This window comes from Pleuronectes platessa, chromosome 14 (genome assembly GCF_947347685.1).
Source record: "Pleuronectes platessa chromosome 14, fPlePla1.1, whole genome shotgun sequence".
Taxonomy (NCBI): domain Eukaryota; kingdom Metazoa; phylum Chordata; class Actinopteri; order Pleuronectiformes; family Pleuronectidae; genus Pleuronectes; species Pleuronectes platessa.
Window position 1 is genome coordinate 19,603,430 of NC_070639.1, and position 23,499 is coordinate 19,626,928.

Here is a 23,499-nt window from a genome sequence, read left to right on the forward strand (position 1 = left end):
AATCTTATGACTCAATGCTCGTTAAGAAAGTCTTTTGGACATTTTATAATTCCCTCTTATAAATTCCTTTTGTGTAAATCCCATAGAATTATTTCACGTCTAATTCCATGTGGTGCAGTCGGGTGTGTTTTTGCGAAGCATGCAGGGTTTGGTGTTATTAAGCCACTCACTGGATGAATCACACCTAAAGTGACCACTGCCCAGGCCGAGGCAGCGGCACCACAGCTTGAAACCAGTGTCGGACATGCGCTCCCACTCGGAGCCCAGCTCGTGATAGGTGTGTGTGAACGTGTCGTAGCACACGTCCCGGTTGGAGGTGATGGGAACGTCGCCTGGAACTAAGGGGGGGGGAGAAAAACATGTTTAGAAAAGGACTAGATGATGTGGTTTGCCTGATTCGACAGTTATCACGTCAATGAAACAAATATATACTATTAAGTTTTTTTTTTATGTTTGAAAGTCACGACTGTACCAGTATTGCCAACGGTTACGACTTCCTCCAGAACCTTCTCTTTAGCCCCGCCCCTCATGGCCTCCACCACAACATTATAGGACGCTCCAGAGGTCAGGCCAATCAGAGTGGCGCTGTTAGACGTGCCAGGAAGACGCATCTATACGGAGGAGGACAAAGTTAACGAGGGGTCTTTACATCCAGCAGTAAATACATGAGCTTGTGTGTTTGTTTGTGTTTGTGTGTGTCTGTGTGTGTGTACCTGGAAGCTCTGCTCCTCCAGGTGAGTAATGGGATTACAGGACACCTCGTACTCTGAGGTCTGGGGAATGGGCTGCCAGGAGATGGCTGTGATGGTCTGTGCTTCCTGGGGCAGGTCTGTCTCATTGTCGGGGAAACCGAATGCCAGACCGGGCAGAGGACCGTCGCTCACCTACGGCATCGAACACACGGCGTACGGACAGAGTGAGATCATAACATCAATAAGACAGTTTAATACAAGATTCCCTTTGCTCCCCTGCTAAATGTTACATATTTCTCAGATTTACATCAGATCATTTCAGGCTCACACACCTTGACCAGTGGTACTCTGTTCCCGTCAGGGCCTGCTAAAGGAATATAGATGAGGGGCTCTCTGAGAGTGGGTCTCTGGCCCTCTTTGGGTCCCGTGTAGGGGACGTTCAGTCCATTATTGGGGCCTAGGTTCTGGTACTCTGTGTAGATGTGCTGGCCCTGCTGGCCTGGCTGGTATTGACCACTGGTGCCAGCCAAGTGCACGTGGTTGTTGTTGAAACTGGAAACAGAAAAAGGAGAAAGAAGAAGAAAGATGATGAGGAATTAAAATAAACATTCTATAAGTAAATCATTTCAAGTAGCAGAATGAATGTACAGGTTCTTACATCTGGTCAGTGAAGGTCTCAGGAACATCCAGGATGTCTGTGCTGGGTCGGTAAGGAACAGGAAGCCGAGGCAGCTCAGGGACCAATAGCTGATCATCTGTGGCTGGCTCTGATTGGACAACAGACACATGTTTGCCAGCTGTTAGCAGTCAGCAAGGCCAAGCTGAACTGATTGTATTTCCACTGTGTTTCAACCGAAGGAGGAATGTCCATCTGGTTTAATGTAACACTCGTGAGGCAAAACCAGACTCCATCAGAAATGTAGGATTACACAATGCAGTTGGTGAATCCAGACCATAGAACCAGACTGATATTAAAATGTGTATTAACACAATTTTCATGCATTGCTCCTCATACTCTGAAAGCTGTAAGTTGGCTATGATAACACTATAATGACCTGAGTCTGACACTTACAGCTGTTTATCTGCAGAGCATTTGGGCCAAGGGACAGAAGCACAGTACAGCAGGGGGCAGTATAGCATAACAGCTAAAACTTGTGCAGCTGTCGTAAGATCATTTATTTATTAAAACAGTCATGGTGACAAATAAATCAGATCTATAGCAATGGAAAGATGAGATATATCTTCAAGTACTGTTCATCTTCAGTCACCTTATATAAAAACAGCATTCTAATGGGTAGTTCTGACTCGTTCACTTTTTCCATTGTCTTTACTTGCTGTAATTTAACAGTAAAAACTTTGAAGCCTGGTTCAGAGAGTGCTGTTTGCTTTTTTTAAACAGGAAATACTAATTTTAGTCAGTAAAAATACCAAATTTCCCTCTGGGGAACAATTAAGTAATTCTGTTTCTGATTAAACTTTGATTTCATGGTTTTGTGTTTTAAGTCTAAATAGCTGCTCCTGTTTTTTTTTTATTCCTCAGCCACAGTTGGACTGAACAACTTCAGAATTTCATGATTTAAGCTGAGAAGGGTGAAAGATACAGCTCTTAATCCATTTCTCCAAAATAATAAACTACATTTTGACTTTAAATATCTCAACTTAAGAGCAATTCACACTCAAACAGAGGAACCCACCATTAATGCAAACAGTTGTACTTACGTGTTCTGGCTTTGCCCACTAGAGGCGTGCTTCTCAAAGCGTTCTGCAGTGCAACGATCTTAATGACATACTCTGTTCCTGGTTTCAGACCTGTGACCAAACAATACAATAACTATCAGTGGGTTTACTTCTTATTCGTCACATTTTAAAATCAATGTATCTGCATGTACTGTGTGTCCCGTGGATCTGTGTCATGCTCTGCACTCACCACTGACTATGGCGTAGCTTTGGCCTGCGTGGGGCCTGGGGATGACCTCTCGAGGCAAACCCCCGGCCGCCTCGTAGGTGACGTAGTACCCAGTGACCCCCAGGCTGCGGGACGGCTCCCAGGTGAAAGAGATGCTGCTCGGGTTCAGGGAGGTGAAGCGGATGTTGGTGGGCGGGATGACCAAAGGTTTAGCTGGAAGGGGGCAGAACATTGAAGTGAACACTTTGAACAACTCTTTCAAAAACATGTTTAGGCAAAAGATCTAGATAATCAGCAGATATCACACTCCACGCTAATCACACCAAAATACTTTAAGTGTTACAGAACATCGGCCACCCTCCAAAGCACTGAGTGAGACTGCAGGGCAGGGTTTGATGGGTACCTGTGGTGGCGGTGAGTGTGAGGGGGGCGCTGCGTCCATTCCCTTTCAGAGTGTAGATGTTGATCTTGTAAGTAGTGCCAGGCTCCAGACCTGAAATAGAGACACAGACAAAAATCAATGAGGGACTGTGGGTAGTAACAACGACGCCTCACGCCTGCCAGGTTTATACTTCGTGTTTTTGCATTTGCACGGCCCGTGTACCTGTAATAGAGAACGAGCGTGAGTTGGGGCCGATGGTCCTCTTGATGGGCACGTAGCCTGACGTGGAGGATGTGGGTGTGGCCTCGACCAGGAAGCCGGAGATGGTTTCTGTCTTGGAGCGCCAGGTCAGACTGATGGAGGAGTCGTTAACGTCGGAGATGCGCACGCGGCGAGGTGGGCTGATGTCTTCAGGAAGAAGAGGAAAGTGAGAGAGAGAAGGCAATGAACAAAACCCGGAAAGAAAGAGCGTGTATACAGGATTTATTTCTGCGTATAACAATAATGAAAAACGTTTAAGGATCAACAATACCATCTCACTGTCTTCCTGTATGACAACTATGTGTAAATGTTTGAGTTAGTGACTCACTCTCCAAAGTGTCGACCTCCACTTGGACTGGTCTGCTGGTCAGAGAGTTCTTCAGGGCGTAAACATTGACCTCATACGTAGTTGCGATCTAATGGAGATGGAGGAAAAGAGAAAATAAAACATAAGAACATGTTGCACAATCTCCACACAATAGAGTTGCAGTGTCCCGGTTGCTGTTTCCACAATTACCACTGTTATGTGCATGTTTACACGTTTGGATCCACATGTATCAGCCTGCCTATGTATAACTTTTATTCCTGTGAGCGATGATCGGGGCGTTTTCATGCCTCCACATGTGTGTTTGTCGCTGCATGTCTCAGGTGCATTAGAGGATACTGTATGAAAGCTGAGGCTGGAACTTTCTAGTAGGTTTAGATTGTATTTTTTAACACCAAGGAGGTTGTGTATTCATCTGTGTTGTTTGTTTGTCAGTTTACAAGATTACACACAAAACAAAACCATTGTGCGGGGAGGGACCTTGACCCAGGGGCGAACCCAGTTAAATTAGATTTTTCCCTCTCGTTAACATTGTGAGATGGGTGGTTTTGCAGCATTTTCAATGATTTCCAAAATAATCAATTCCTGGATCTTGATTAAACAAAACCAGGCACATTAAGGGGACATAAAATCAACTTGTGAATACCTGAAATGTATCAAAATATGATAAACCAGTGAATAATGTGTTTGTCTATTGGCTAGATACCCTACGTGACACTCACTGATCCCTTCTGTTTAATAGATGAGAAAGAACCAGGGTCCCCCCGCCCCCCTTCACAGACCCACACTCACCATGAGCCCAGAGATGTGTGCCTGAGTGGCGTCTGGGGCCAGGTTGATCTCTTTGGTTGGTCCGCTCTTGTTCTTTGGGTTCACCACCACACGGTAGCCCGTGAGGCCCTTGAGGGCGCTCAGTTGGTTCTCCTGACCCGGCACAGCCCAGCGTATTGTGAAAGAGGTGGGGCCAACCTGGGAGGACTGGAGGTCGGTGGGGGGTGAGATGGCTGGGGGAGGACAGAGAAGTAAAAAAAATGGTTAGAGGGAAACAGTCAAGTAAGAATTTAAACTTTTATACAATTTTGACCTTTTCTAATCCATCTCGATCCTTATTTATCTATTTTCAAAAATATTTCATTATTTTAAGTTAACATTGAGAACTGGTAGTTGTACCTGTAGCTTGTGTCCCGATCACTGGGGCGCTGGCGGTGTCTGCATGCAGGGCGATGACCTTCACAGTGTATTCAGTGCCAGGTTGCAGACCGTAGAGGACAGTGGACTCTGCGTCACCTCGGGGAGCCGGATGCACCTCTCGCTCACCCTCCTCCGGACTCGAGTACAAGACGCGGTAGGAAGTCACAATCCCCTCTGGACTGTCCCAGGTGATTCGCAGGGAGGTGGAGTCGATGTCTGCGAAGCTCAGGTCTTTGGGACGGTCGACGTCTACAGGTGAAGAGAGTGGGTCAAAGGCAGAAGTGAGTAGGGGAGACGTTAGGTTGTTTTCCTATTTGTCAAAGCGTGGAACACAATATTCCATTAATATCTCTCCAGAGAATTTAAACCCTCACTTGTTAAAGCGTTCACCACCAGCGGAGAGCTCTCTCCATCTTGTCCCAGTGCGTACAAACTCAATACGTACTCCGTTGTGGGCATCAGGCCTGAGAAGGTCATCTCTGTCTGATCTGGAGAAGAGGAGAAGAATAGAACAATGTGAAAACAAGGATTTAAGAAACAACTTAGATTACATTTTTCCTGCAGTGGAAATATAAGTGTAATTTGTGGGATTTGGGTCGGAGAACATACCTGGTGCCACCACCTCAGTAAAAGATGGTCCCTGTCCATTTTTGGGGACTCCAGTTACCCTGTACCCCTTGATGGGGCCCTGGGCGGGGCTCCACCTCACTGTGACACTGTTGTCATTCTTCTCCGTCAACTCCAGTCCAGAGGGGGAGTCGACACCTAGTGGAGGAGACGGGAGAGACGATGAGAGGAGGACGAGCGGAAACAGAAGGAAACTGCCTAATTGCTAGAAATGGGTGAAACGTGGTTTTGCATCCATGCCGTGTTTGTGTGTACCTGTTTTGTGTGTGACATAGATGGGAGTGCTGGATGCGGGGCTGTCTCCTCGACCAGTCACAGCGTAGACAGTGACGGTGTAGTCGGTACCAGGCTTCAGGTTGGAGATTGTGGCGGTGGACTGAGAGCCAGGTACTGTGAACTCCTTGGGGTTACTGTGACCTCCTGGATAAAGATGAGTAATGGTAAACAAAACAGTACTGCCTTTTGAAAGCCCGTAGACTGATGAACAAGTAACAGGGATCTTAACTGGAAATGGAATGAAACTAGAGCAACTATTAAGAGCTTGAGAGTGAGGGCTAAAGAAGGTATCGCATATCGTATCATATTTAATCCTATCGTATTACTATTATTGGATTGTATCATGTTATAGCTCACCTGTCTCTCCGTGGGTGATCCTGTAGTACCGCACAGTGACAGGAGGGGCGTCCCAGCGCACAGTGATACTGGTGGGGCTGGAGTCCAGCACGTCCAAGTCTGTGGGAGCATCAGAAACTGGAGAGAGAGAGAGAGAGAGACATAAAAAGACACACGTTAACATCATAATGAGGATAAAATGGTGAATAAGTGGAGTGAATATTAAATCGAGGTTTCCTACTTGTCTTCTGTTTCCCATCGAGCGGCAGGCTCTCCTGGGTCCCGCTGACGGCGAAGATGTTGACCAGGTACTCGGTGTCTGGGGCGAGGCCGGTCAGGGTGAAGTGGTTCCTGGAGGGGGGCAGCCTCTCGTCCTTCGTCCTCCCGCCGGTGACCATCTGGTAACGGATACGGTAGCCGGTGATTTTGCTCTGGGGGGCGAGCCAGTGGATGGTGAAGGAATTGGTGAAGATCTCCGAGAAACGCAGGCCCACCGGTGAATCCATCGCTGAAGGAAATATATTCATTATTATTCGTTCTCATCTGTTTTCTTAGATACCAGAGGGGAGTTCTGGACCGATATGATCTTATTACCAAATCTGATGAGCACAACTCACTTGTTTTCTGGGTTCCGACAACAGGCGAACTCTCTCTCTGCTCATACACACACACCACGCTCACTAGATACTCTGTGTTAGGCAGCAAGTCTGTGCAGAGGGGACAGGAAATAAATAACAAATGTAGTCGTCTGTTTTTGTACATGAACATCGAGGTCAATGTTTGTTTTTGGCGAATAACTTACTCCTCAGAACCACGTTGTTATCCCGGCCTCCGGCACTGGTCTCTGTGATGTCATCTTCATCGTCAATGGGGTGATATCTGGATAAATAGGAAGAATTATGCGTGGATGAACTTCTACTAAAAATCTACACCCGTTCAAGATGACATCTGAATCTGATTATTAAGAAAATATTGAGGGCATTTCTTTGTGGTACCTGATGAGGAAACTGTTGATGTCAGCAGAGTTTGGGACGACGGGAGTGACCCATGTGACCTCGATAGTGTTAGGCCCGACCTCGCCGAACTTCAGATCAGTGGGGGCGGGAACAGCTGAAGAGAGGACAGAGCAAAATGATTTAAAATGTTATCTAAGAAAAAAATGAAATAACTAGAAGAGAAAAAGATTATAGTCCTTAAAAAGGGAGTCTGCTTTGTGTGCGTGTGTGTGTGTGTGTGTGTGTGTGTGTGTGTGTGTGTGTGTGTGTGTGTGTGTGTGCCTGTGTGTAAATGTGCGTCTGAAGATTTACGAGATCTTAAAAGTGAGAGAACAAGCAGTGTTTGCATTAGGGGGCAAAATTGCCTCCATGGGATAAATCCCCCCTCAACTAAAACCAGATGTTACACACACACACACACACACACACACACACACACAGACACACACACACACACACACACACAGACTAAGGATTATTAAACTGGAAACCCAGCATGCAGGGCAATTACATCAGCAATTTTCAACGTTTGACCTAAGAGCCATTTATTGGGGTTTATAACAAAGCGTGATTTATGGCTCACTCGCAGACAACACAAATCACACAACCAACACACAGTTGTGTACAGCTGATCATAACTAACTAACAATGACTGTCGGGGAGTTTTCAATCTTACAGGTGTGCTGCGTGACCGTGGTGGGCTCGCTCTCGCCGTTCTCCGTCACCGTGATCACGCTGATGTCGTAGTCGATGCCCGGCTCCAGCCCGTAGACGGTGTACTGGCCCGTGGTCGGCTGCACCATGTCCTCAAAGATGGGCACGCTCTCGCCGGCCGCCACCACCGTGATCCTGTAACCGGTGATGGCCGTGGTGTTGAGCGGCGACCAGCGCAGGCTGATGCTGGTGTCGCTCACGTCCTGGAAGCTGAGGTCTGTCGGCTGCGGGATGTCTGGGTAAGCGGAGAGAGGGTGTGGAAGGAGGGGGAGAGGAGGGAGAGAAAGAGAAAGAGGGGAGAGAAGACGGGACACCAAACACAGAGGCAAAAGTGGAAGGAAAGGGGTTAAAAGAAGCGAGGACAACTCTTCTCTTCCATTAGGGTTATATATTCAATATATCACAACTATGGAAGAGTGAATGTCTATAAAGCAGCTTTTCCTGGTATATATTACTATTTAGTGAGATGTTAGCTACTAGTTATTCAATGAATCTTCTCCATTGAATTTCTCTTCAAATATATACCAAGGAAATAAAGCATTAATATTGAAAACAGTTGCAGATCTGTTTTCCTTTTTCCATTAGCTGGTCGGTGATGAGTTAGAGCAGCAACGCTAACAGATCTATTATCTTTTGAAAGAAGTTGATTCTGTAAACAACATCTTGGTCTTACCTGTTCACGTAGAAACTCATACAAATGTATTATTTTTTCTTGTAATTCATAATCCGTTCGCCATCGATCAGCCATTGATCTCATTCACATCTCACCTGGTGTAATGATGGTCGATACGGGGGTGCTCTCCATATCATCCTTCACCGTCACCACGCTGACGTTGTACTCCACCCCAGGACTGAGGTTCTCCAAGGTGCACGAGTTCTGTCCCGCCTGCACAAACTCCTCCACGCTGTTTCCTTGCTGCCCATTGGTCGGAGTGCACATCACTCTGTAGCCAGTGATGTCTTGAGGGGGACACATGAGAGACCTTTAGCTGTAGTTTGATTATCGATCATTTTTATTTGAATGTCTTGGCATGCACGTGTGTTTGTGTACAAGCGTGTGTGTGTGTGTGTGTGGGGGGGGGTGCTGCTGGGTAGATCTGGTACTAAGGCTCAGTTAAATGATCTGTGAGACAGGACAAGGTCTGTCAGTGTGTGTGTGTGTGTGTGTGTATATGTGTATGTATTTGGATGGCAGGAGCTGGCACGCAAACACTTTCATTCATCCAGGTTGTCAGTATTTCCATTATGAATATGTGTGTGTGGATGTGCTGCATCAGTGTGTGTCTGGTGAGCTAGCACGTCTTCTTCCCTTAGACCTGTCATTCATGCCAATGGGCTATTTGTTGAATTAAAACCCAGAATTACTCCCATACCTCCCTCCACCAATCCCTAACACTAACACTAACACACACTAACACACACACACACACACACACACACACACACACACACACACACACACACACACACACACACACACACACACACACACACACACACACACACACACACACACACACACACACACACACACACACACACACACACACACACACACACACACACACTTTACGACACTTTGTGGGTGGGGAAGGTGCAGCTTTTAGCAACAGTCAGTCCAGAGACCCGGTCAAACTTTATTCTAAGTCATCAGATAAACCACTGCAGCTGTGGGTCACTGGGTCAAACCTCGGGTCAAAAATCGTCACAAGATCATTTTGATGAGTTGTTTATTTCATTTCACCATATGGGACTGAAACACAGGGACAGGGGCAGCTGATACTGATCTCATGGAACAACAACATACAGAATGATTATCTGTAAGTACACAACTTTCGTTTTGTTGCTCATATCGAGCTGAATCACAGATCTTTTATTTATGATAGTTTTGAGTTTAGGTCTGAAGGCTGTGATGGTTGCTTATCAGACCTCTGAAATATTTTAAGTGCAATCAATGAAAAAATAACAATAATAACAATAACATAAATTATTCACAATTGTATATATACATATATATACAGATCAAAGCCATGAACGTCAACGGTACGTTTTCTAACTTCTCTGTCTGTTTTTATACAAATGTATTTTATGAATCATGTGATTTGCAATTGTATTCATACGCATATAATAGACTATATGTAAATATGAATAAAAAGTTACACTTCAATAAGTGAGCAGAGAATTGTGTGCTAACGTTAGCCCGCATTAGCATTAAGCTAATTCAGCTACCTCAGAAGTGAACACACAAGTGGCTTTGATCTTGTCACAATGTCCCAGCTTTGATCTACTTCAAGGTTTTTTAGAAAGCTTTAAACCAGATATATATGGCACACAATTCAGACCCGTGCAGAGTGGACCTGGATATTTTGACTTAACATTGCTTTCAAGTATTTTATTATTATCTCTATGGACAATGGACCAAAACCCAAACACTGACCTAGAGGAGATGGAGACCATGTACAGTATTTTGGACTTTGACATGCTAATGGAAAAATGGGAGTCAAACATTATCGACTCTTCTCTTTTTCCTAATGATACACCCGCCGAGGAGTGGGGCCCCCAGGAGCCTCAGACCGAGTGCTACATGCCTCTGGGTGAAGCACCGTTCAGCCTGGAGCAGCCAATCTTGCCTGTGCCTGGATTTCATGCTGCACAGGCCGATTTTTATTTTCCTGCTCTTGCGCTTGCTGAAATAGAGTTTGGCCCCCAGGAGCCTCAGACCGACTGCTACATGCCTCCCGGAGCAGCACCGCTCAGCCTGGAGCAGCTAGTCCTGCCTGAGCCTGGATTTTATGCTGCACAGACCGGCTTACCTCCTCTTCCTCCTTATTATGCCCCAGCTGAGGAAATGTTTGGTCCCCAGCAGCCTCAGACAGACAGCTACATGCCTCTGAGAGCAGCACCATTCAGTCTGCAGCACCCAGTCATGCTTGCCCCTGAACAGGCTCCTCCCATGTACCAGCCACCAACTGTCATGCAGCCAAACCACATGTACTACCAGGGAGCTTCTTTTAACCACAGCCAGGTAAGGTATTAAAATGTTAATACCTGTGTGTACAGACTGTGTTTTTAGTCCACAGCAGCTCATTCAAGCAGTTACTGAAACTTTGTGTTTGTGTCTCCAGTTCAACAACGTCCCAGTTGTGAGTCTCCCTCAGGGAACGGACCTGACTCCTATAGGATACATGTATGTATCTCACACATAAATGCAAACGAACACACACCTGTGAGCCTCTGTTTGTATCTTCAAAGCCTCTTCTTCTGTCATCTAATGATTCTGCCTGATTGTGTTTATATAGAAATGGAGAGATCTGTTATGGGATTGTGAACAGTTCAGCTCCTCCTGTCGCTTCAGATGTCGTTGTTATGAAGTCCAATGCGCCAAAGTAAGTCCACCTGACTGATTCATCATCTGGGGCTGACCACAACAAAGCCCCGGTAAAATCACAGTCACCTTATACCTCAATTCATGCTCTCCCTCTGTTTTGCTGTTTTCCCATTGAAAGAACAGGTTTTACACAAAGCTGCACAACGAGAGCCAGCCGTATGTCAAGAAGCCCCCAAACGCTTTCATGATATTCCTCATGGAACAGAGGCCATACGTTATGGCAGAGATCCAAAACTATAGATTGGCGGTTGTCGACAAAGTCATTGGAAAGAGGGTAGGTGTCTTTGCTCTGTATGTTTGGAACTTTTGGTGTCACACAAACTTCACTAGAGTTTAATAAAAGATTTAAAAGTAGTCGAGTACTGTCAAAAACAACACTTATAAAATGTTGAACTGTTCCTCTAACTTTAATTCTGTGTGCACTTATGCTTGTGCTTGTGTTGTTGTGTGTCCACAGTGGAAGTCAATGTCCAAAGAGGAGCAGGAAACATACTATGAATATGCAAGGAGGGAGAAACAGATTCAAAATCAGCTTTTCCCTGGGTGGAGTGGCAATTATGTATGTACTATGCATTATGCTCACATACAACTCCTACATGTTCATATCATTTTACACTCAATGATGCAACACGGTCCCTGCAGCTGATATCACAGTCTGACATGTTTGTCTTTGTGTACAGGCTAAAAGGAAGATGAGGATAAGGAGGAAGGGTCCAAGTACGACTGAAGATTAATTGATTTGAACTCTCCAGGGAGTGAGAATCATCTGAAGACCTTCACCTGTGCTCTGTTTATACATTCTGTTCACTAGCTGCACCTTTTTTTAATCAATAAATAAAAGGTTTCCTCCAGTCTCATACTGATCCAACACAGGTTCTCCATCGAGTCAAATATAGAAATCAACAAAATCACCCTCGAAGACAAGTGGTAGGGCAAATGGGGTTGGGCCTTAATGTTTCCGAGCAGACAAGCCAGCTCCCCTATCAGTGCATTCATATACGTGTGTGTGTGTGTGTGTGTGTGTGTGTGTGTGTGTGTGTGTGTGTGTGTGTGTGTACCTGGTGTACTGGCTCCATTCCACAGCACAGTGAGCTCGCCAGTGTTGGGGTTAGACTCCAGGTTGAGATCCGTGGGAGGAGACAGAGCTGGAGAGGAAGAGGAGGAAGAGGAGTCAGTGGAGGAGAGAAACAAAAGGAAAGGCAGATTGAAAATGTGGCATGGGAGGATTAAAAGTTATATTTACGCGTGACAACGCGGCGTGTGATTGGCGTTCCCTGCTCCTGGCCATTGATGACCGGCTGGACACTGTAGGTGTACTCCACGCCGGGTGTCAGGCCGGAAACGTAAATGCTCCCTGAGTCAGAGGTCACGTCTCTGGGGGCCTCTCCGCCCTGACTGGGACGCACTGTCAGCTGAGAAACAAGTGAACACGAGAGTCAGAGAGACAGAGGGACACAGGAAGGGGAGGGGGCGGGTAGGAGGTAAGGGTCGGAGGTCAATGTTTTCCCAAGAACATGGAGGCCAGCGGAACATTCTCATCTCTGGTGAGACATATTTTGACCAATCGCATTTATCCTTGAGGCCTGAGCCTAGTTCCCATATCAGCAAACTCCAAAGGGGCCAAACACAGAAGTCAGTGATGTGCTACTAACAGCAAACACAGGGAAATACTGTATATAAGGACAATCACACAATACAGTCTACTTGTATATGTAAATATACAATACAAATGTTTAAGTTATGTATGAGCAGAGAACGTACCTTGTATCCAATCTTGGGAACTGGATTCCAGGATATAATGATGGAGGTGTCAGTCACATCAGTGCTGAATTGAGGAGCGTTGCCCATTGGTGGAGCTGCAAACACACAGAGAGAGAGAGTGGGGCAGGTTCAGTTTTGGTGTAAAATAACATTAACATAGTAGATGCACATTCAGTAGATTGCTCCTTTATTTTCAAGCAACTCAGATCGATCTATCGGACGATATTAAAATGTTTATCTTGCAGAATAAACAGTACAGAGAAATTGTTCATTTTAAGTTGTTACAAGTTCTATCTGTGTTTTCTTTATATTTGTAGGTAACTTTAATAACTACTATGGTTAAATTGTCAAATATCAAGCCTAAATAGAGACTTAAAGTGTGTCACTGGAAGTAAAATTGTTCCTTCACTCATCTGGTCGGCCTGGTCTCAAGCTTTAAACTCTTTTCTATAAGGATTTTATGAAATGTCAATTGAGAAAATAAATGTGGAAATGTACTTCCAGAACCAGAGCTGTTCTAAAAGCTGGCAGTCACAGTTATATTATATTACATGTGTTTGTCATCAGGGTTTTAAAGAGACAACTGAGGAATCATTGCCAAAATCTTCATCAGAATTTTTTTATTTCCTTCAATCGGTATCGGACCCACAATAAAAGTGCCTTCATTTTCCTTTGTATATCAGATACTCACTGGTGGTGAACACAGCGCTCTGTCCTTCCCCCAGCGTGGTGTCCTGCTCGCCGTGCAGCGTGGCGGTGTACTCGGTGTCCGGCCGCAGGTTGAGCAGGGTGTACTGAGAGAGGCGGGCAGGCAGGCGCAGCTGCTTGGGGTTGGAGCCCTCGACGGTGAGGAAGAGGCGGTAGCCGCTGATCTTGGCTCTGGGGGCGAACCACAGCATGACGGCACTGTCCTCGGTCACGTTGGTGAAGTGGATATCTGTGGGAGCATCCGGCTCTAGCAGGAGAAACATCGATAAACACCGTTAGATGTGGAAGAGTTTGATAAAAAATGACATTTGACACAAAACGTAACCATTTTCCAAGGCACACCACACGTTTGTAGTTGGCGGACTGGTGTGTGTGTGTGTATTCCCTGTTGGACTCACTGGTAGTTTGCTCGCCAATCAGAGGCAAGCTTTCCTCTCCGTTGTGGATGGTGTAGACGCTGAAGCGGTACAGCGTCCCCGGCTGTAGGTGTGTCACCTCGATGTAGGAGTTCTGACTGACAGGCAGGGTCATCTCCCTCTGGGGGGAGACGGACTCGTCCACTGGGACGGCGGTGACCCGGTAACCCGAGACGTCGGTGCCCGGGCCGGTCCAGGTCAGCACGATCTTGTTATCGGACACCTCGAAGAACTGCAGGTCCGTGGGAGAAATCACTTCCTCTGTGATCACAGGAAACAAAAGTTTTTCTTTAATCTCCATTTAGATTTGTCTCAGAAGTTTTAATGATATCGTAGAGTCAGTGTATTTTGGCAGAATCAAAACGCGAAAGCAAATCGTGTTCAGCTTTCATCAACAGATAACAAGTCCAAACATGACATCCCATAAACCCCAATGAACGCTGCTCACCCAGTGTGTATGGTAACCCCCATAATTCATGTGTGTTAATGCGCTTTCCTTTCTCTGGCTTAACCAAACATGCATCTGCAGTAGATTCATTTCAGCACTGAGTTCGTCTAAACCCCAGCGGTTTATCACTGAATAGCTGGAATAACTCTCCTGCAGCTGTTGGATATAAACTCGGTGGTTCTGTGGAGATGTGTGTTTATAGATTAACGATCATATCAGGTGTATGACAGAGTATCTGCAGAGAAAGCGTCAAATCATTTCACTGCCTCATGTTCTGCACAAAACACACACATATCTTTACCTCAAGCAAAGTACAAAGCAAGTACATTTTGTCAATTTATTTGTACTTTCACTTCAGTAGAATGTTTGTGTACCACCTCCACCGCTCAATGAAATAACGATCCTGTGGCAAGTGCAGCTCTGACAACTTGTATAGGTCGAGGGAGATTTACTCCAAATACACCATCACCTACTCTGAACTAGGTTATTTACATGTATTCCATTGTACTGTACAACCAAGCACACAAACACACACACACACTTTTCAAGCATCTGCTTGACCGACCCAGCAGCATGTTTCGACCTGGCAGACTCGCACTGCTTTACGTAACCACAGTTGAGCAGAATTAGAGAGCAGCAGCTGTGAACTCGATGACTTCACTTTCCAGTGGAAAACTCTCTCGACTTCTAGTATTGAGAATTGAAACGTCTCCATAAAGAATCGCTGAATAGGCCACAAGACGACTCGCAGGTGGATTTTGGAGGGAGAACTTCAACTCGACTTCACATGAACATACAGCTGGAACTAAGGGGGGGGGGGGGGGGGGGGGGTTAAGATATGTGGTCCCTGAACAACAAATCCTACTTGGACAAAACAAGTGACATGTGTCCCAAAGCTTATTAATCTTTTCATTTACATAGTAAGTGCCAGAAAATGTAAATTCCAGTCTCTTTCAACCAATTTGTTTTGGTAAGTATTAGTCACTAAATACATAGGCATTGTTAGTATGAATAAAAACATAAAACATATAAAAGTGACTTCTCCAGAAACACTTCCCACTGTTCAGTCACAATCACAAACACACAATAAAAGATACACACATTAGTTGTCGGCCTTTGCACACATCGTTTACCTGGCACTGGATCTCCCGCGGTGTTGACCTGCACAAAGACGGGCTCGCTCTCCAGGCTGTCCTCCACGGCGTAGATGCTGATGTTGTACAGCCTCCCAGGTCGGAGGTCGCTCAGGGTCACGGAGGTCGCCGTGTCGGGCAGATTCAGCTCCGTGCTCTCGCCTTCCAGTGACGGCGTGTAGACGACTCGATAGCCTGCGTGCAGGGGGAGACCGTGAAAGATCATCGAGGGCAGGTGGAGGTTCAACTTGGCAACAGGGGGGTGGGAGATTTTTTGCTGCAACTCAAAATATTGACGTAACTAACCTGTGATGGGAGCCAGTGGTTTATCCCAGCTGATCACAATGGAGGTTTCTCCCACCTCCTCCACTTCATGCTCAACAGGAGCATCAGGAGCTGTGGAACAAATGAGGTGTTAGGTATTGGAAGGAAAATTATAGCTGCAGTTTTTTTAATTTTCTTGGATCACTTGATTTACACTCGCTGGCACATCGTTCACTCGAGTGATTGCAGATGCAAAACTGTATTTCAGTCTAGCCGCAGTAATTCTTGTGCCTCAGATGAGGAAGGGAAAAAACACCCGAGAAGACACGTGGATGGGAATAAGAAATAAGAGGAAAGAGGAAGGAGCGTGTGTGTGTGTGTGTGTGTGCATCGTCTCACCGGTGATTTGTGAAGTAGTAAGAATGAGGGTGTCATCTCCACTATCTGTGACCTCATAGACGCTGACAGTGTATTTCCTCCCAGGAAGAAGCTCATTGAGGTTCACTGAGGTAGCTGAACGTGGAAGATCTAAGAGGAAAAACACAGATTATTATAAAACAACTCAGTTTTCCTACATCGGCAGCTAAATAAATGCAACAATATACATTTATTTGATGCTACTGCAAATTAAAACCAAACCAAACTGTATTTGCAAACGTATTTCTGCACATGTATGTATCTGCAGTTACCTAGCACCATGGGCTGTCCTGTGGTCTGCCCCTGCTCACTGAGCTCATACTCCACTCGGAAACCGGAGACTGTGTCGGAGGCGGAGACCCAGGAGACCACGAAGCTGCTGGAGGTGATTTCCGTCACCGACTCATGGGTGTCGATCACAGGCGGAAGCTGGGTGGTCTCCCCTTGTGATGTAGCCACTACGGGGGGGACACACATATGGAAAACAAGAGTTGGCTACCAGACAAGACTGTTCAGGAAATCTTATCTCACAGAGGACTTCCAGGAACCAAACAGAATTAAAGAGGGAGAGAAGAAAAGATTGTGCTTTTAGGATGTTGCAAGCATTTCCCCAGATCCCGGTTTACAGTATCATCTTCCAAGATTTGCAAACCAGCAACAGCGGATGAGGTTAGACAAACATATTGCAATGCAGAAGAAAAACATCCGCTCCTCGAAGGACCAACATTGAAAAGAGCAGCTGAGTGATGTGGACACGATTAATACTGTCGCACAATCGGTGTGTTTTGCAGCTCGGCCAAACTCACGTGATCCATAATTGGTGGTGAAGTCAAAGCGTGTGATCTCTCGGCGTCCGAACCGCAGGACGCTGACCAGCTGACCCTCGTAGGTGATGCCGGGCTTCAGTCCAGAGATGGTGTAGGAGTGCAGGTGGCCTGGGATCAGCACCTCCCTCCACGGGGTGTGGGTGTTTTTCTGTCAAACGGGACGAGGAGGCGTTAGACAACGAGAAGTGAGGGTCTTTCAAAGAAGTGAAATGTTAGAATATGAACAGTCAGGTTGAGAGAGAGACGGGTTTAGAGGAGAAGTCATGTCTTTGTGAACTGTGATGCTCGATCAGAAAACTCACCACTCTCCACTTGAGGATGTACTGACTGATGTGGGCCGACTGTGGAGCATTCCACTGAATGGGGTGCGAGTTGGGCTGGTTCCCAGTTTCTGTTATGAGCACCTGCACAGGACGTTGACCACCTGGGAGCGAGAGAGAGAGAGAGAGAGAGACACAGACAGACAGAGGTGTAAGCAAACCAGTCTCACTGTTGTACTGGTTGGAGAGGGATATTATGGATGGCGCGAAAGGAATTCGTGCTTTTAAATGTACAATAACTGAACTCCAACAAAAGACCTGCACTTTTACAGAGCCCATCTTAACACTGAGTATCACTGAATGTGCAGCAGCTTGTTCCCTGAGCAGAACACAGGAGGAGTGAGTGTGGGGGAGGGGGGGGACCAGCACGTCCCTGTGAGATTCCAGCATCTCTGACTTTCTCTGCTCTGCAACCTTCTCTATTTCCCCATGTTCCCAACCTCCCTGTTCTCTTGGAGGTATTATGTTGCTGCAGGAACAGTTTGTGTTCAGTGAATCAGCATTTAACGGTCACTTTACTGGTAGTAAGTATGAACACAATAAACTGAATACACAGTAACAAGAAGCATTACTGTAAACAATCTGTATCTAAATGCCTAATAAAATCTATTTCGAAACCTCTGCTAGGAACAGAACTAGATATTTCATCACAAGACGACACCCAAAACCCAATATAGCTATGGGAACCAAATAAATACAGTTTAATCCATTGTCAAATAAACCCTGAAGCATTGTGGACATATATGGTTTGGTGTCATGAGAAATGATCACGCAAGAGAATACGACATCTTTAGAAACAGCAAGCAGCCAAGAGGAGAAGTATAAGAATTGTTGGATGAAGTCTACCAGGTTGTAGAAAACCAGGTTTTGATACCTAATTGATCTCAAGGCCTCGCTGCCAAACATTTAACAGCTGTCTTTAACATTAGGGAACGTCTGTTGGTGGATTCCCATGTGGAAAGCGTTTAGCTTTGCAGTGGGGAGTTGTGCAGCTGACTGGAGCTCAATGAACATCTGACTGCACTGGACAGACCTGGGTTCTGTGCAGCTTCCAGGAAAAAGCTTACCAGACATCTCACATATCTGAGTGTGCAGGTTGAATACATAAGCAGGTGAGTGGATATAAAAAGAAGAAACCTGATATCATCACGAGCTCACAGCTGCAGACTCTGTACTGGTCCCAGAAATGAAACCAGGGTATCAAATCATCTCTAATGGGAACAGTGGTAATTTGGCGAACATGAGCTGTGCTGATAGAAGCTGGTAGCTTCTACCAGCTTCTATCAGCACAGCACAGTTGGAACTGTCTGACCGTTTTTTCCAAATAGCAGAGCTGTAATCAAAGTTTCTGAGCAAGTGGCTTGGTTAACCAGAAGTCGCTCGCAGATACGCAAACCTCAAAAACAATCTGGGACCAATTACTGTCTATTACAGACCCACAGGCCACTGGCGAGTGGAAGGGCTACGTAGAATCAGATGTGGGACGTGCATGGAAACGGAAGCACGCTTGCAGTGGATGCATGTGCGCACACACACATTCGCACATACACACACACACACACACACATTCTCCCAAGCACAAACATGCATGCACCCACCCCCCCTTTACTTTGCAAACCTAGACACAACAATCATTCTTGATGACGCTTGATGCACGACAAGATGGTGATAAGGACTAAAGTGGAGGGAAGTAATATTGAGAGTCTAAAGATTAAAACCCAAACATGGAGATGATAACACAGGTGGCAAAAGGTAAAACATTCTTCTTTTTTCTTTTTTTTTTACGAGATCTTATCAAATGGCTGAATCCGTAGAAACGGCCATTTTGACCTTTTATGGTGTTTTACTCAGTAAGCCAAGTGATTTGGTGTCTGGATCTGCTCCTGACTGCCTTTAAATCTCAGTTTGCTGTGTTTTGTAAGTCTAAGCACACACACACACGCACACACACACACACACACACACACACACACACAGCATGCTCACAGCTGTTTGCCATTACGGCCACTTATGGCAGAACAGCGCCCTACATTTTGTATCTCCCGTCAACCTGCTTCACACACACAGAGGAACAGCTCGATGTTCCTTTACTTAAAACTAGTCAACCCATAGGCCTGCACTTTAACCGATATATAGCGCATGTGTACTATGGGATGTGTTACAGTGTTTTTTCTCCTTGCTCACAGCACAATCTTGATCGGGAACTAGGGGGAAATGGGGAGAGGAGGGAATGGGAGGAGAAGGAATGGGAACAGCTCTAAATGTTGTGCGGCACTGGCAGGACTTGGAACACAATACAACACACGAGAGAGCAACAGTGGAAACACAATAGTTGATAATTTAACAGGGGTTGTATTATCTGTAAAAGTCCAAAGGGGGAAAAAGGCTGGAAATCTAGGTTCAATTGAAAAAAGAGGCTGAAGGACAAAGAAATAAAAGCCTGAGACAAACCATCTTACAAAGAGGTTGGAATCAGTGATGCTATCTGGCCCGGCTTGGTTCAAAGGAAATGAGGTAACGTTACCATCATAGCTCGATACAGACATGTTTCACTGAAGCATGACCCCATTCTGAGTGATAGAGTCATGAAAACCTATACAAAGAAATCCATCAAATTGAAAACTGTTGCTGAACGAGCTTTAAAAAAGGAGGTAGAACACACACCTACACACAAACACACATACGCACACAAACAGACACGCTGCAGTGTGGTGTTCCGTACAGCTGTGGCAACAGCACAGGGGATGTACCACATGCCAGCAAGAACAAAGGGCCCCTGGGTGGGGGGTGTATTTGTAAAAGAGGAAATCACACACGCCCACCCCACCCCACCCCACCCCACCCCTGTCTGCTTCACATCAAAGTCCCGGGCCTCATTTTGGAGGCGACTAAAGCAAACATTTTGCACTGCAAGAAATGAAGCACAATTTGTAACTTTAACTAATTTCCTCCCATCAGTGTCTGTGTTTGTCTTCTGTGAGCATTTAGTCAGTTCAGTAAAAACATGGCTTTACAAAGATACAACGCCTCAACAGCTTCAACAACACTGAATGAAGACCTAACAACCACACAGCATAAAACAACACAACCACAGACTGACACAGGATCAAAAGTCACAGACCAGGACGGGAGAAGAGTTGCAAAATGTAAATATTTCAGGAAGAAAAGTAGATTGTCAAGATTGTGATAGAAAATCTGACTTGTTAAAGAATATTTAGTTAGTAAATGTTCACTTCTCACCAGGGTAAGACTGCTGGGGCTCACAGCTCAGCTCTCCCACACCGTTGCCGTAGCAGTAGCACTTGTACTGGATCCCGTGGATGAGTTTATCCCAAGACTCTCCGATCTTATAGAAAGCTCTGGTCTCTGGCTCCTGGCACTGGTCTGTGGGCGGAGGGGCATGGAACCAGTTCACTCAACAGGCTCCACTGATGAGAGCAGTTTTACACATGTGGAAATAGAAATTCATGTGTTTTCCAAGATGTCAACCTGTAACACAACTAACTCACCGACGGCGTCGCACTTCCAGCGGCCCCGGCCCTGACCGTAGCAGGTGCAGTTCATGGTGTATCCCTCTTCGTGTTGCTTGGTGAAGGTCTGGTTCACCTCGTAGGTCAGACTGTCCACAATACACTGGTCTGCAACGCACACACACACACACACACAGAAAACATAAGATATGTGACGTCGTGCACAACACGTCCAAAAAGAAACCTCTCTCTCCTCTGAACACGTCACTGCTTGTGCACATCTGCTCCACTGAAGGGTGTATGTGTGTGTGTGTGTCTGTGTGTGTGTGTGTGTGTGTGTGTGTGTGTGTGTGTGTGTGAGTGTACACATGGGCTGCAGGTGCATCTGAAGCCCCTTAAAGTGCAGGTGTGCCGGCTCACTTCTGACCTTTTGGCAGGTGAGTGATTATATGACACGTGACCTTTCACCTCGTCACTCAGAGAATTCTAATATTACTCTAGAGAGAAACGCAGCCGGGACAGACGATCATGAATACTGGTTCCTCTGGGTAAATGGGAAATTACATATATATATATATATATATATGAACTTTGACCCAACCTGGCGACATTTGCCTGCTTTTGTGTAAGTGTGTCTTTACCCTATCGACCTCTCTTCAGTATCTTGCCCAGGGACACTTTTGGCTAGTGGACAGCCCGCTCTACCTCCAGAGCCCCAGTCGCCCCAACTAACCAGACTGTTACACACAAAGCGATACACACCTTTGAGCTGGGAGTAAGCGACGCAGCTCCACTCTCCTCTGCCGTTGCCGACACAGGTACACCGCATCATGTGACCCAGGACATCGTGGTGTTTGTCCCACTGGTCTCCCACCCGGTACATCACCCCTTCGTTTGCCGTGCACACCTCTTCGTGGGCTGGAACACACGCGACAAAAAAAACAGTTAGGAACACAATACATTTGTCTGGAAGCTACAACAGACTCACACACACACACACAACACAAGCCAAACTACGCCATTCAAAATAAACCGATGCACATGCACAGACATGCATCCAACGCATCACTAGCAACACCAGCATCGCATCATTTTCAAAATAAAAAAACAGACACTTTATAATGAATGATCGCCCGTGGAGAGCACCTGTAATTACAACACAAGGCTGGAGAGAGAGAGGACGCCACCATCTCAGAAAACACCTGCGCCCGTAGATTTAGACTCAAAGTCGGAAACAGCTGTTTTGTCTCCTGGTGTGAATGAATGACTGTGTTTGTTCGACCACACGTTCCCCCGGTTATTAAAAGAGAGAGTGCTTTTTATCAAAGGGGGGGGAGAAAGTTTGTTAAAGGCGGAGGGGACAAGCAAAGACCTGCCTGTGAGGAAATCACACGCCTCTGGATGAGGAGGGACATGGACCAGACCCCCCATGGGGAAAATAATAATATATGGGGAGATTCTGAGCTGATCTGTGAGTGCAGCAACAGAACTTACAGTAAAGTTTGCAACATTTTTATGAATTAGGCACAGACTAAACGACTGACACTGCTTCAGTCGGAGCAGGAAGAGCAGCTGATATGCCTGCATGCCCCTGAACGCATCTGATGAACCATCACAGAGAGAGGGGAGGTGGAGGAGAGGGAGATAGATGGCAGATCTGCTGTCTTGGAGCCCGTCCAGGTTTGTTTTTTTTATGTCAGGAGCAGAGCCAGACATCTGGTTCCTGGAATTGAAGATCCTCTGGACTGGGTAAGATGGCCGTGCATCAAGGACGTATAGACAGGGATGAAATACGGCAGCGGGAGGTGTTTAGGTGACGGTTAAGAACGGTCGAGATCCTTAGACGTTGTTTGAGATAAGACGTGGTCAAGTTGATTTACATGTACTCCTATGATTTGACATTTCCTTGTTACCATATGTCTTAGCATATGTCCTTCATACCTCGTCACATGAGGTGTGAAATGAAATACTAAAAGGTCAAAATACAAAGAAATAAAAGCTTTAGTCTTTGAGAAACAGTTGAAGTCCCTATATTACACTTTAATATGTTCCAGTTACAAAGGGCCATTTAGGATTTTAATTTATTTACTTGAAAAACAACTCTGTTTAAGGAACTTAACAATTCAACCTACCTTCATTTCTTTAGAACCAGCATTCTATGGGTAATTTGACCACTAATTTGACGACTCTGAAAGTGGTCGTTTAAAACTTAACTGGCTGTTTGGACATTGCAGGCAACAGCTGTGGGAGCTAAAGCTATAACCCCCACCTCCACTCCCCCCCCCCCCCCCCCCCCCCACAGAGGAAAACAGTTTTATAACTACATGTGTGTGTGTGTTCGATCTGATGATGCAAACACATGGGGCTGGATTACAGAGAGAGAGAGAGATTGTAGAGATTCTGATATGTGGATCTAATTGGTGCTGTTTGCATAACGGAGGTGTGCCCTGCATGTTGGCTCGCAGGCGGAGACCAGTGACCCACCATCCCGGCAGACACCAGATTAAAAAACTTCACCATTAACATCTCACACAGCATGTTTGTTTAGACGATCCCACATTATCAAAGACTCCCTGCTGCTCTGCCTGCCGCTCTGACACACGACCTGCCCGGGCCCTGGCTGCAGGGCACGAGCACCGGTT

The 23,499-nt window shown here is 45.9% G+C and overlaps 1 protein-coding gene across 1 annotated transcript in view; it reads right to left on the reverse strand.

Moving 5' to 3' along the window:
- Nucleotides 1-23,499, reverse strand: part of LOC128455746 (fibronectin) — a 33,522-nt gene that overhangs the window by 3,182 nt on the left and 6,841 nt on the right. The window contains exons 10-45 of the mRNA XM_053439575.1: nucleotides 21,620-21,775; nucleotides 20,897-21,025; nucleotides 20,628-20,771; nucleotides 17,370-17,491; nucleotides 17,047-17,215; nucleotides 16,513-16,698; nucleotides 16,223-16,351; nucleotides 15,866-15,955; nucleotides 15,560-15,754; nucleotides 13,961-14,239; nucleotides 13,546-13,809; nucleotides 12,855-12,949; nucleotides 12,337-12,505; nucleotides 12,152-12,238; nucleotides 8,474-8,665; nucleotides 7,668-7,940; nucleotides 6,992-7,106; nucleotides 6,799-6,875; nucleotides 6,614-6,703; nucleotides 6,238-6,504; nucleotides 6,018-6,134; nucleotides 5,640-5,804; nucleotides 5,367-5,522; nucleotides 5,132-5,245; nucleotides 4,737-5,006; nucleotides 4,359-4,570; nucleotides 3,570-3,657; nucleotides 3,203-3,388; nucleotides 3,002-3,091; nucleotides 2,620-2,811; nucleotides 2,412-2,501; nucleotides 1,351-1,459; nucleotides 1,025-1,244; nucleotides 714-884; nucleotides 473-611; nucleotides 171-338 (exon numbers count right to left, since the gene is read on the reverse strand). Of these exons, the coding sequence (XP_053295550.1) occupies nucleotides 171-338; nucleotides 473-611; nucleotides 714-884; nucleotides 1,025-1,244; nucleotides 1,351-1,459; nucleotides 2,412-2,501; nucleotides 2,620-2,811; nucleotides 3,002-3,091; nucleotides 3,203-3,388; nucleotides 3,570-3,657; nucleotides 4,359-4,570; nucleotides 4,737-5,006; nucleotides 5,132-5,245; nucleotides 5,367-5,522; nucleotides 5,640-5,804; nucleotides 6,018-6,134; nucleotides 6,238-6,504; nucleotides 6,614-6,703; nucleotides 6,799-6,875; nucleotides 6,992-7,106; nucleotides 7,668-7,940; nucleotides 8,474-8,665; nucleotides 12,152-12,238; nucleotides 12,337-12,505; nucleotides 12,855-12,949; nucleotides 13,546-13,809; nucleotides 13,961-14,239; nucleotides 15,560-15,754; nucleotides 15,866-15,955; nucleotides 16,223-16,351; nucleotides 16,513-16,698; nucleotides 17,047-17,215; nucleotides 17,370-17,491; nucleotides 20,628-20,771; nucleotides 20,897-21,025; nucleotides 21,620-21,775 (5,715 nt within the window). The remainder of the gene's footprint in view (nucleotides 1-170; nucleotides 339-472; nucleotides 612-713; nucleotides 885-1,024; nucleotides 1,245-1,350; nucleotides 1,460-2,411; nucleotides 2,502-2,619; nucleotides 2,812-3,001; nucleotides 3,092-3,202; nucleotides 3,389-3,569; nucleotides 3,658-4,358; nucleotides 4,571-4,736; nucleotides 5,007-5,131; nucleotides 5,246-5,366; nucleotides 5,523-5,639; nucleotides 5,805-6,017; nucleotides 6,135-6,237; nucleotides 6,505-6,613; nucleotides 6,704-6,798; nucleotides 6,876-6,991; nucleotides 7,107-7,667; nucleotides 7,941-8,473; nucleotides 8,666-12,151; nucleotides 12,239-12,336; nucleotides 12,506-12,854; nucleotides 12,950-13,545; nucleotides 13,810-13,960; nucleotides 14,240-15,559; nucleotides 15,755-15,865; nucleotides 15,956-16,222; nucleotides 16,352-16,512; nucleotides 16,699-17,046; nucleotides 17,216-17,369; nucleotides 17,492-20,627; nucleotides 20,772-20,896; nucleotides 21,026-21,619; nucleotides 21,776-23,499) is intronic.